At 39.5% G+C, this 12,707-nt stretch overlaps 1 protein-coding gene across 1 annotated transcript in view; it reads left to right on the top strand.

Moving 5' to 3' along the window:
* Nucleotides 1-2,532: 2,532 nt before the first annotated feature.
* Nucleotides 2,533-12,707, top strand: part of fras1 (Fraser extracellular matrix complex subunit 1) — a gene marked incomplete in the record, with an annotated part of 218,544 nt that continues 208,369 nt past the window's right edge. The window contains 2 exon segments of the mRNA XM_035658439.1: nucleotides 2,533-3,139; nucleotides 8,307-8,338. Coding sequence (XP_035514332.1) covers nucleotides 3,052-3,139; nucleotides 8,307-8,338 — 120 coding nt within the window.

Raw genomic sequence — 12,707 nt, 5'->3', positions numbered from 1 at the left:
CCCAGTCGTCTAACCATCACAATTTGGCCCTTGTCAAAGTCTATAAAATATATCCCGCCCACTGACAGCTGCCATGACAACCAGATAATAAGTTTTATTCAGTGCACCGGTCATAATGGCAGTGGTCATAATGTTATGGCTGATTGGTGTATATATGTATATATATATACATATATATGTATATGCGCATCTTTACAAATTAATTTTTCCTTTCCTAAACAACTTCCTAAACACTATGACGGTTATATTAAAGTGGGACTTTTGTCTTCCTTCCCCCCTCCCCCATCTTTCACTCTATTCACCAATTCCCCCCTGCCCTCTTTGCACAGTCTCCCCCACTATTACCCAGCATCTGAGAAACACACAATCACAAAAAGAACTTTCAATCACACTAATTAAAACGACACTGTGAATGATAAAAAAAAAAAGAGGAAGTATCTTCCATTTGGTTGATGAGGCCTTGCATCAATGAATAACCTCATTGATGTTATTTATCTTTTTATTATCAGTGTAAAAATGTCTCTGTGGATATATGAGGGTGAACCCACCTTACCTCAGTTTGCCCTCCTTGTTAAATTTGACCTCATTGTGCGAATAAAGAATGTCTGAGCTCAATTATCAGCATGAAGTGTCGAAATAATTACTTCTAATGTTTTTTTAGTTGGGGTGTTTCTAACTTGTCACGATCACAGACTGGAGGCTGAAGTTTACCTACATTTTTAAATCTTCCACTGCGTCACTGGGCCCTTGTTATAAATTTGGCAGGTGCAGACAGCAGCAGCATTAAAGCAAAAGAAAGAAAGCTTGTTCAAAGGCAAAACTGATTCTGATCCCTGTTTTTGGCAGAGGACAAAAGGGCTGAGTGGAGATCAGGTTACTGCCATGTGACACTGAGGAATCTCAGTCCTACACTCCCTCTGATTAAACATTACACTCACAGACAGAGAGAGCTGCAGACATCCTATAATACTCTACAGTTTAGAGGAATATTATACAGACATCAGCTGAATTAAACACCCTGCAGTCCACCAGAAATCATAATGTAATACTTTATGATGGCTATATGCTATTAATACACAATAAGTTCACTGGAAAAGATCTACTAAGTCCCTGGAGGATTATTATAGTGGCTCCATTTGAGATAAAAATAACATACACAACGCCCTTGAGTAACATAAGAATACTCACAATGCATTATACGGTTTGATGAAAACACAGGAATGTTAATAACCATTACTGATAACAATGTTGTTAAGTAAGATAAAGTATCCATTAGCCGCCGCCAGTGATAGAGGATAAAGCTAAGTTAGTATAAATTCAATATTAACATTATCAATTTAAATGATTGAAGTGACACCGAATACTAGGCTATAGCAAGTAAAATAAAGTGAACTTTGAGCACATCAGATACATTTAAAAGTTAATATAACACAAAATGTAATAGTTTAATGACACAATAAGTCATAAAAATAGCTTTATAATAAAGTCACTTTATCGGTTCAATATTTTCCCCAAACTTATAACTGAGTTTTAACTTTTACACATCTACAGATTACTAAGGAATTGTTCAGGGAAGCTTATAGTGATACTTAATAAAATATAAACTACCATAAAGTCACTGCAAAACAACCCTATAGGTCTCTGTAGGTATATTAAAGTGACTATAAGTTGCATATGTGTATGAGTTGTTAGAAGTTAAACCAAAGAGTGATTTTTGCCTCTCAGATTGTTCTGATTTGTATAATTAGTCTTAGAGAAATGAAACTGCCCAGTTTTGAATGAAAATACAAAAAATGATTACAAAAAAGTCTGAGCATAATTTTGTGTGAATAATTTAGTCTTGTGAGCCTTTACATTCCTCTTGCGATCCCTTGGAGGGTCTCAACCCCTGGATTGGAACCACTGCCGTATAATTTGAATAATTTTGAATAATATATAGAAACATAAAGTGCCATAGAGTGCAATATCATCACCCTGAACTCACTAGGCATTTATTTATATGTAGGAATAGGATCAAAATATAATAAGGCTCATTATTGTGGATAAAATGCCATTTGGTGAGTCCCCATAAACTCCCTACAGGAGAGTATAACAGGATAAAAACACCATAAAGTAAAGTAAAGTCACTCTAAATACACCATTAAAACTTAAGAAAGTGAGTATTAAGTAACACAAATACACCAGAGGGTCCTAAAGCTAGGTTACAGGCACATTACGAAGACAGCAGAGGTGATAAAACTGTTTTTAGGTGAGTAAAAACTCCACAGAGCTCTACAGAGAAATCAGTCATTTATCATTTTTATAAACCTCAGATTTCCAGCTGTAAATGAGATTAAAATGATAAACCCCTCAGATGATCTTACATTCATTCATTCCTCTCCAAAAACCCGAATCCTTTCCCTCCCTCATGTTTTAATCCCCAAGGAGCAATAGTCCCCATCATGCGAGATTATGATATCTGCGAGTGGAGGGGGGCACAGCAGAGAAGAGGTGGGACGTCCTCCTGGAGAGAGGAGGGGAGGACGAACAAGAAAGAGAAGAAGAAGAGGGAGAGGGAGTGGGGGGCTCGGGGAGAACAAGAAGACCGCCGCACCGCAAGAAGTGACTTCAAACACCGCGCAACATTCGCTGCAGGAGCGCTGAAAGTGCGACCGCTTCTCCGGCTCTCGTCGTCATGCGCCTCGGCTTTTGAAAGCGTCCCGGCTGCTGCTTCTGCTGCTGGTGCGAGAGATTACAATTCACCTTGCATTTGGTGATCTTTTTGGCAGAGTTTTGTGCCCGACCCGGCAGAGCACAGTCAGTGAGCAGGCGTTGAAGGAGGAGGTGGATACTTCTCCAGGTTTCGCCGCATTCTAGCCCGGAGCGCAGCGCTCAGGAGTCGGACCCCGTGCGCTCCTTCTCTCCGCTCCTTTAAAAGATTCCTGGATCTTTCCTAGTTGTTTTCTTGCACATCGGGACATCAATAATGCACAGTGAGAACTGCCTTCATTTGAGCTAGAGAGAGAAACATAAACACATCGCGCGTTTCCCCCGGTGCTGGACTTGGATTTTATGGCATTTCTGGCTGGGACCATGGGTGGATGGTGGATATTTGTTGGCGCTCTGGCAGGGATCCTCACCGTCCCCCGTGGGATACATGGTAGGTATTTTTGGTCTCTTTTCACCAAACCAGTTGTTCGGGTTGTTATGTAGGTCAGGCGTTATCTGATCAGATTTAGTTCCATATTGGCTACTTTTTCAGCACTGAATCATAAATCTGTCTAGACTGCACAAAGAAATCTTACAGGGAGTGAAAGTTGTGGCCAGGATTGTCATTTACCCTTTCTTATTGGAAGTCTCCATTGATTCAGGCAACATTGTAATTTATTCCTCGACTTGCCAAATACGTCCTGGAACTTCTTCCAGGACCCCTGGCGGGGGCCACGAACCCTGCTTTGGGACTCTCAGAGCGGGTTGATGTTTCCCAGAGCTGAGGCCAGAGATTTAAAATTGTGCCATTCTAACTTTACGATTTACAGCGTTTTCAAGTTTTGCATTTGAAGCAAGCTCTCTCTCTCCAAAATTCATTTGATATGATTTCTGAAAGAGCACCATTCATCTGTGAGGGATCTTACAGACAGTAGTCATCATCAAGTGGAGACTTAAATGTTAATGATGTTGAGAAAGCAGCGCCTGGACTCAGGGTAGTCAAATTGTCATTTAATTGACAAATTTCAATATTTTCAGGTGACTAGACATCTAAACATCAGTGTTAAAACTGGGCTAAACTTGGTAGAAAAGTGAAAGTCTTAAGGTTAGATTTAAATAGCATTTGAGTGAAGATATGTTAATGTGGAGTTAGAACTTGTTTGACATTGATATATAGCTGTTGAAACAACAGTTGTATGTATCCTAGATGTATTAAAAACATTATTTAACCCAAATTTAACAAGAAGTTGTCATATCTTTTGATCTTCAAATCACCAAATCAGTTCTTAGCAAGTAAGGTCAAACTTCAAAGTCAGTTTGAGAAAGCCTGATTCACAGAAGGTGCAGGCTGGAATAAGTTTAGGAACCGGCCTCAGAAATACAGTATTCAGGCTGTCATTATCAATCAAAATACTGTCCTAGATCTGCTTCATGGAGGATTCTGCAGATGCTCACAGCTGCATTCAACAAACTAAAGGAATCTGAACGAAGCAACATGTGAAGAAAACTTGTTGTGTAAGTTATTGTGCATTTTCACTCTTTTCTTCACACATGTCTTTGATTGCGATCCTGCTTGTGTCCTCTTTTTCATTTAAATATTCATAACTCTGCATCAAATTTAGAAAGTCTGCCAGTGCACAGCTACAGTATTCCCATCAGAGGAGTTATAATGCACAAGACTGTCAGGAGCAGAATCTAAAGCAGGCCTGTGCAGCTGGTACTGGACTGACCCATTCAAGGTTTCACTTCATTCTTCATATCAAACTGAGGGTTGTTAATATCACAGCCTGGTTCCTGCAGGTAAGGGCCAGACTGCATGTTGAAATGTGGAAGGTGAAAGTTTCTCTGCTTACACGCAGCAGCAGAACCTGACTCCAGACTTTTTACCACAATCATTAGCATCCTCTGTTCATCTTGGCATGTATCCAAGCTGCTTGGCAGCACTTGCTTCCATAAAATTCAAACTTTTATAAAGTAAGATACTCTTTCACATCCTTCCGCTGAGGAGGAACACGTTGGCGTTGGCAAGCAGAGCAAGATTGTTGTAAAAGTTGAAATGTTATCGACATTTAGTTCTGCTCGGTGGATTGGATGGTGCTGAGATGAAGAGAAGACTTTCTGGACAAATGTTTGGAGTCAAGGCGAGTTCGCCTCACATGTTGTTTTTTAAATTGAGATTCCTCTACAGTCTGTTGAATGTGGTTGTAAGCAACTGCAGAATTATTATCCCTGACCAAACCAGATTATAGACTCACTCACCTAAGAGATTAGTTTTGGTTAATAATGTCAGCCTGGATATGAGGCAAGTAGCTGAATTTATTCCAGCATGTGTCCTCTTTAAAGTGTTACTGCACTTCTATTCCTTGAAGGATTGATTTGAAAGTCCACAGATGTCTGGACTTACAGTTAAATGTGGACTAAATAAGGAGTTCATACTGTAAAATTGTTGTTATAACAGCATTTAATTATCTATATTTCAGTGTAAAGCATGCCCTACCTACAAGTAGGAATTAGATGGGACTAAGTATGTTTTTAAGGTCCAGTCCGTAACATTTAGGTGGCTCAATTGGCAACCAAACATGGTGGTTCAATACGCAAACTCCATGGAAGGCGACCCCCTGCGCCTGTAATGTGTAGATAAAAATGGTTAATTTTAAGGTAACAAACACACGATTCTTATTTTCAGGGGATTACACACTAATGAAAACAAACATATGAATATTATAATCAATTTCTGCCAATAAATCCTCCTAAATGTTACACACTGGACCTTTTACTTGGATGTCGTTTCTTCTGCAAATATAGGGAAAAAAATAGGATACAAACACATCAAGAGGATAAATCTGACTATTCTAACTACAGGTGCTGCTTCCCTAGCATGATAAACAGTGACATTTCCACTAGATGATGTATAATTGTAGTGAAGGGTGCTCATTTAAAACCCCAATCAAATCAATGTTTGTGTGATATGAAAGAGTAATGACTGTGCAGTGTTCAGACTGAGAAAGGCAGCATTTATGGGTGATTGTAGTGAAATGGTTCAAGTTTGGGTCTTTGCCAAGATTGCTGGTAATATCATGTGGCATGTCATCTTCAGGGATAATGATTTAAAGTCTTGTCATCTTGAGATATTTTCATTATATCTGCATTGTCTAATCTCTTGAAATACAAAAATGTGGCAAAATATGTGTAGACCTATGTAGGCTATTTTCTATGCCAAAGAACAACTCCATGATGAAACTCATTTAGACCATGAATATCCCAGGCTCACAAGGCACTAAACTGTGAAAATGGGCTTAAAACCTAAATATTATCAACATTTTTTATCTCAGATTTCTGTAACCTGTCAACCACATACCATCTCAATTCCAAATGTTTTAGAATATTCTAGAAGCTTTTTCCTCCCACAAACTATGTTATAGCCAAAACATGAATGAATGTGTTGAATAAGAGAGTTCCTCAGAAAAAGGAGAGAGGCATTGTTGCAGCTTCAAGTCCATGGTTTTGGAACTGATGATGGTTTTAAAGAAAACCAAAAGCTTGAAACTGCAACAATGCCTCCATAGTAACTATTCAAAATATACATATTGGATTCAGATTGAGATTTGTATTCTTTAACTACAGTATGTACTGAGAATTACCTCTATTTGTTGCCCCGTAAGTCAGTTTCAATACAAACTTGAATATAAAAAATGACCTTATTGTGAGACCAAGGTGTTTTGGCAAAAGCTGAAGATCTCACAATCAGATTTATTTTTATACTGCCAAGTATTGCTATGCACCTTGGAAGTAGGTTGTGCCAGAAATTTCTGCTTACATTCTTGCATAAAGAAAATCTGAATATGATCCATCTTTTTTTTTAAATCTGCAGCTGGGGTTACATTAAGTTCATACACATAAAATGACAGTCACTTAAAGCCACCAGCAACTGCTGTGTTAATGAATGCCTCAGAGTCAAACAGTGGTAATAACTGTTTAAAATCTCAACTGTGTATTGTTTTTTTCTTTAGCAGCATAACTGCAATATAAAACCACTTCTGTATATCTGCCACAAACTGATTAAAGTGCCAGAATATATTTTATATTATCTTATACAGTGAGATAAAGAAACGACAGCACGCAGCAGCGTAAACAGACTCACTCTCTGCTATTTTGTGTGAGAATACAACTGTAACTGTTTTGTGGACCTGCACCATTATGGTAAATGTTTACCTCTCGCTGTACTTTCCCCCAAGGCCTCTCAGGTTTCTCCAGTCTGGTTTTGTGAGGCTCAAACCTCAGGCTGGGCTTATGCGTGTGTCCGTCTGTGTTTTCTTAACATTTAACCTTCAAATTGAGCAGAGATAATAATCAGCGCCTTGCCATTTCAGACAGGTTGCATATTGTTTGCCTTTTAAATTTCTGGAGGCCCCAATGGTAACTGTTTATGATGCACTGAGTATAAATGTGAGTAAATGCTACATTTAGGGAGCTGGAAGACAAAACAAAATAGATACAATGCTGAATTGTAATTGGGAGTGATTATATCAGGTGTTCAGGTACCACCGGTGAAAGTCTTTATAAAGACAGTGTTAGGTAAAGGACAGTTTTTGTTGACAGTTCGTTCTTATGAAATTAAGCCATTTAATGTTAGTGCTCCAACGTCTACCTTGAAGATCTCTGCTAGCATTATCAGCAGTGTTGATAAGCATGTAAACAACCTTGTGGGGACTGGTCTCTTTGAAAATATGCCTACTTGGATATACCTTTGTCATTTGATGGTAAAGTTGGGTTACCTTGATGATTCCCTGCACCCCTTCATGTCCCTGGTAGGGGAACTCTTGCATGTGTTATATTATTTCAAAACAGTTTGCAAGTCACATCCCCGAATCCAAAGTATTTTTGTCATTCAAAGTGCATACTGAACCTGAACGTTTTAGGACTGTAAGATGAATCGGCTTAGCGGAGGCATTTACAGTTACATTTACAAACCTGATCGATTGGACAGATTGATTGGACAGATGATTATTGAATGGGTAGAGACAATCAGGATCGTCCAACTTTGCAGTGCTTCCTGTTGTTAGTCTAAAACTACAAGCCCTTTATCAGGAGGGCTTCCTGAAAAAGAAATACATTTCAATTGATGTACTCAAACTCAATCAAACTTTAAACTTTAAACTTCACTGAATATTTGTGATGATATATGTGAATTATAAATTCCTGTAACATGAGACCTTTTAAAGTGCAGTGATTTCATGGCTTAGCCTCAAGTCAGGGAGATTTTGAATATTTGTTCCTGGATTATTCTCTCACTGGGATTCAGAATCTGCTTGTTTACCTAACATTTTCTGTGTTGCAGAAATGTATTGACTACTTTCAGAGTTTGACAGTATGCAGCGACACACTTGATGCTAAGGGCTTACAAGAACTCAGATCCTAGAGTTTGAAGGGAATTGATTCCTCATCTTTCATGAGGCTGGTCTTGTTTGACCTGTGCCTCGGCAGGAATCACAATGAGCAGATTTACATAATCCATGACAAAAAAGAGTTTCCTGTCATGGTACAAATTGTGATCACAACTGAACTTTAATGCTAATGCTATCTTTATTTCTCTCCCCCTCCTTTATCTGTCATCCTAGGAGCTTGTATCTACGAGGGATCGTTGCATGCGGTAGGTGCACCCAACCTTTCTTATCCTATTTTATCTCTCTAGTATCACCGGTTAGAATTTCCTCCCCGTACGCTTGCAGTAATAGTATCTTGTGTCCGTTTGTAAAGCCTAATGGGTATTTGCTCATGTATTATTCACAGGGGACATTACCAGGTTAGTATGACTGCTGGTTGAATCTGTTAAGTGTGTGTGTGTGCAGAGAAAGGTGGTAAAAGGCGTATGTATTATCAGTAGGGATTGCAGCACATCCTCTGTTGTTTGCGATGTAGCCGAGAAGATGTGTCTCATCTATAATGCATGCCTCATACTGACTTTGTGGATGATAATGGCGATGAGAGAGCGTGATGCAGCTCGGCAGTGGGCCTGGCTGCTTAAAGAAGAGCCGCCAACTCCCGTTGCTCTGCCGATTGAGGGTTAGGCTCTTTTCAATGTTTGAAAGAAGTTTGTGATGAGCTTTATTCCAGTGGTTCTGCTGGGTATTGGCGTACAGTACAGGGTTTTGCTCTGAGATGTGCTTTTGTTTTATATTCTTTAAACCCTGCTACAGGATCCTCATATCCTGGCTTGCGACTTATTTTAATGTTTAAAGTTGTCGTGTTTGGTCTGAAGCATCGACAGACGAGAGGGTCGGCTTGTTCCTCTGTGCAGGCAGCTGAGGCTTGCCCACCATTATACTTGGGAGCTTTTGTACTTTTGATAAAAGTTTGTAAATCTGTAAAAAGTTTTAAACATAGACAACAGTCAATATAGTATGCAGATATGTTTTTAGGTGTTTGTTATTGAGAACATATGCAGAATATTGAGAGAACCAAAGAAAATATGTAAGTATATAAATATATTTCCCCCAAGACTTTTAACATTCCCTCACCGCTACAGTTTGCCAATATTGCTGTTCGTGGCATCCACTGCCAATAAGATGGAAGCTACACTTTAGTTCCAGCATTTTATTTATTTATTGTCCAGATCAGTTTTTTGTCAATAAAACATTTGAAATGTCCCTACCAAAGATGAGCTGTCATGATGGGTGACTTTGTAATAAAGCTGCTAGTCCTAAAATAAATTTCTAAACCAGCTTTAACTGGAGGGTCTTTGTATACAGTGATAGTCTGAATGCTGTTCCAGAAGATTTTCCACCCTGTGGGGGGTAAAAGACAACGCATCAGTTTAATGCATTCAACACCAGAACACGTTGTACTTCAAGAAGATTCAGCCGTAAGGAATGGAAATTTGCTGCTGTGCACTTAAGAAAAACACCACTTGTGTTGCAACAAGTGGTAATCTCTCTTAAAAAGCCTTAAATATGGTTCTCAGCGGTAGAGTTGTGGTTCCCAGGCAGAATAATGACGAACTCCTGCTTCGTTCCTGCTGTGATGTCAGCATAATTACAGTAAAGCTCAAAAGAGTGAGCAGTAACATACCTACAACTATCTCCAATCCTGTAAATGCACTAAAACACATCCTGCGTCCCTGTATTACTTTTCCCCCAGCTTTGAAGGGGGATAATAGTTGGAGTGAGGATGTAAAGACAGAAATGGTTCCGTCAGTGTTTTAGGAGGAAAGAGTGGGAGGAGGAGTGGGGTTGAGGAGAAGGGAAAGGAGGGGATTTGTGGGAAAAAGGAGAGAGCAGGGAGACAGGTGGGATGTCCCAGCATGTTTAAACAAAGTCTGGAAAAGGCCCTTCTGGAGTTCAAAGTGAAGAACTCCCCCCCAACACCTGGAGTGGTGGGCAGATAGGAACAAATGGAAAATAAAGCAACGCACAGATTAAAGTGCAGGTCTCAGTAAGAAGCCCTCAGGCCTCTCTGTGTGTTCAGGTCTGCGGTGAAAATAATCATAAGAGCAAAACAGGCTTCTCACACGTGATCAGTTGCCTCTTTCTTCTTTTTCCAGACTTTAATTTCTTTATTTAATTAGATTTGGTGCTCCGCTTGATTTATGCCAACAATAACTCTGTCAATCCAAGAACAAAGATCATTCTGATTATTTTTTCAGAGCTAAATGTAAAAAGACATAAAGGCACAATTATATATTTGAGATGACAGGCATTTTCAACCAAAGGTATATTAGGGCAGTGAAACAGTATTTTCACATACATTTCTAATGTTTCACCAGCGATTTTAAAATGTTTTCAGACTTGGAAATAACCAAATTATACTTTCATGCATCTCACTTCTCTGCAATGTCCATGACTCCTGGATACATTCAGTGAAGAACCTCCGATCAGTTTGCCCAGTCTGTGAGTTTACATGAACCGGGTTACAGATTCTCCAGTCAACTGATTTCTTAAACGTCACGTAAACAAGAAACCATGTTTCTGTAATTGGGCAGCAGGATTAGAGAAACTTGATATGCCCATATAGATATCTCCTGGAGAACACTGATTTCTTGGCCATATGTACACGTAAACAGTTATCTAATTGTCTACATGCACACATAGTTTAAATCAGTGAGTCATGCTCTCAAAATAAAAGCCGATTACAGACTTTCTGCATGTATATGAGGATTTACAGTAACCAGGTCACTACAGTGCAAGTAAGCACGTCTGATTATCCGTGTAACCTGGTTTCTCTGGGTAACATGGCTATTTAAATGTAAATGCAGAGACTGATAAGAAAAGAAAATATGGACTCACAGATGGCTAGGAACATGCAGACAATATGGTCTGTTTTGCAGAAAAGTTAAGCTTTATTTATATAACAGAATAATGTCTGTTGAAACTACAGATACAACATTCTGCTCGAATAATACTAAAGTAAGCAAGTTTATAGTGGATCTTGTGACAGAAACCATATGGGAAATCGTATCGTGGGGTCTGCTGAAACTCCAGGGCATCCAGTTAAAATGTATAATATGCCAGAAATCAATCTGATCATCCAACAGTCAAGTCTTTAAATGTGCAGGCAATTAATCAGCCGCTGTGTCGTCCTAAAACTAATATTCGTAGAGAGTCTGCTCTGCGTAGCATATAATGGAGGCTCTCATACAAAACCTGTATTGATCAAAGCAAAGGTGATTTTTTACATGTGGTACAACGTGTGAGATAAATTAAGTGAGATACAGACACTGAAGAGCAAGTCCTCACATTTTCACACAGAGAAGAGTCTAGTTCCCTTGGCTAAAAGTGGTTTGAATTGATCAGCCCTTCTTGACGGTTCAGTTCCTATACTGTCAAGTGTTAGAGACCAGGGGAGATGGTGGTTGGCTGATGTTCCACATCCGCACTAAATCATTCACCACTCAGCTGTCTCCCAGCTCCAGCCCTGAAACCTGATGAATCAGATCAGAACCACAGGAGGTTGTGCTCAGAAGAGCCTGTGTCTTATGTATAGGTCTTAAGTAACGTCACCCTCAGGTCGTCCTAAACATCCCAGCCTCGTCAGCTATGTTGCTTACATCATGTAGTAAACATGGCTGCCAGTGGAGGAAGAAGCTCTCGAATTCTTAAGAGAACAGCTATTATAGAAAACAGGAATTCTCTTAAATTTGAAAAGTAAACTGTTAACTTTTTCAAATAATTGCAGCCTTTTTAATGAAGGGGCATCTCATTTTTCTATTTATGCCTCTGACTCATGTTTGTATGCTGCTAAATGTAGGACTGGACCAATTGCAACAATTATTCACATTACTGATTAATCTATTTGTTATGTGAACTGTGCTGACCCAATGATGGCTGATGGTCGAATCGGTGTGTAAGGGATGTATAACTAAAAAAAAGGCACCGTTGTCATTAAAACTACAGTAGTACTTTATGACATCTCATGTTTTTGTAAAATCTTAATCTGTTAAGTAATTAGAAATAGCCATTAGATAAATGCAGTGGAGTAAAAATGGCAATGTTTCTGTCCACAATTGATGGAAGAATAGAAAGACCCACTACTTAAAAAATGTGCTGAAGTATCTGAGTAAATGTTTCTGTATCCTTCTCCTGCAAGGAACCCACGCTGCGAATTGTTTTTACCCTACTGCTGTACAGTGTGAAGCTTAGGTGGATTGTGGATAATGTGTTCCTCATCCGTCCTGACAGATTTAAATAACTCCAGACTTACTGCAGAGGTGCAGCGTGCCACCAGGCCTGACACACTGCTGAAATACAGCACATAGCCCGCAGTGAAGGACAGCAGGGCTTGGGAACATGCAGCACCATGTCCAAATATATCACCTGCCCCTCAAGGCTTGAATTCCTGGCATTGCAAGTCGCCGTTTCTGTTGAAATCAAAATGTAGGGCACCTCGAGAATAGCACCTTCAGGACGTAGGTCCAAGCAGTAGCGCCAAGGTTTACAAAGTGGCAGAGCTGCGATTTAACAAAGCATTAACCTGCACAGAGCTGAAGCAGTATTCGTAGTTGAATCAGTTGGTACCACTCCAAG

This window comes from Morone saxatilis, unplaced genomic scaffold, assembly GCF_004916995.1.
Source record: "Morone saxatilis isolate NCDOM2014 unplaced genomic scaffold, NCSU_SB_2.0 Contig16, whole genome shotgun sequence".
In the NCBI taxonomy this organism is placed as follows: Eukaryota; Metazoa; Chordata; class Actinopteri; family Moronidae; genus Morone; species Morone saxatilis.
This window is presented reverse-complemented; position numbering and strand designations above follow the sequence as displayed.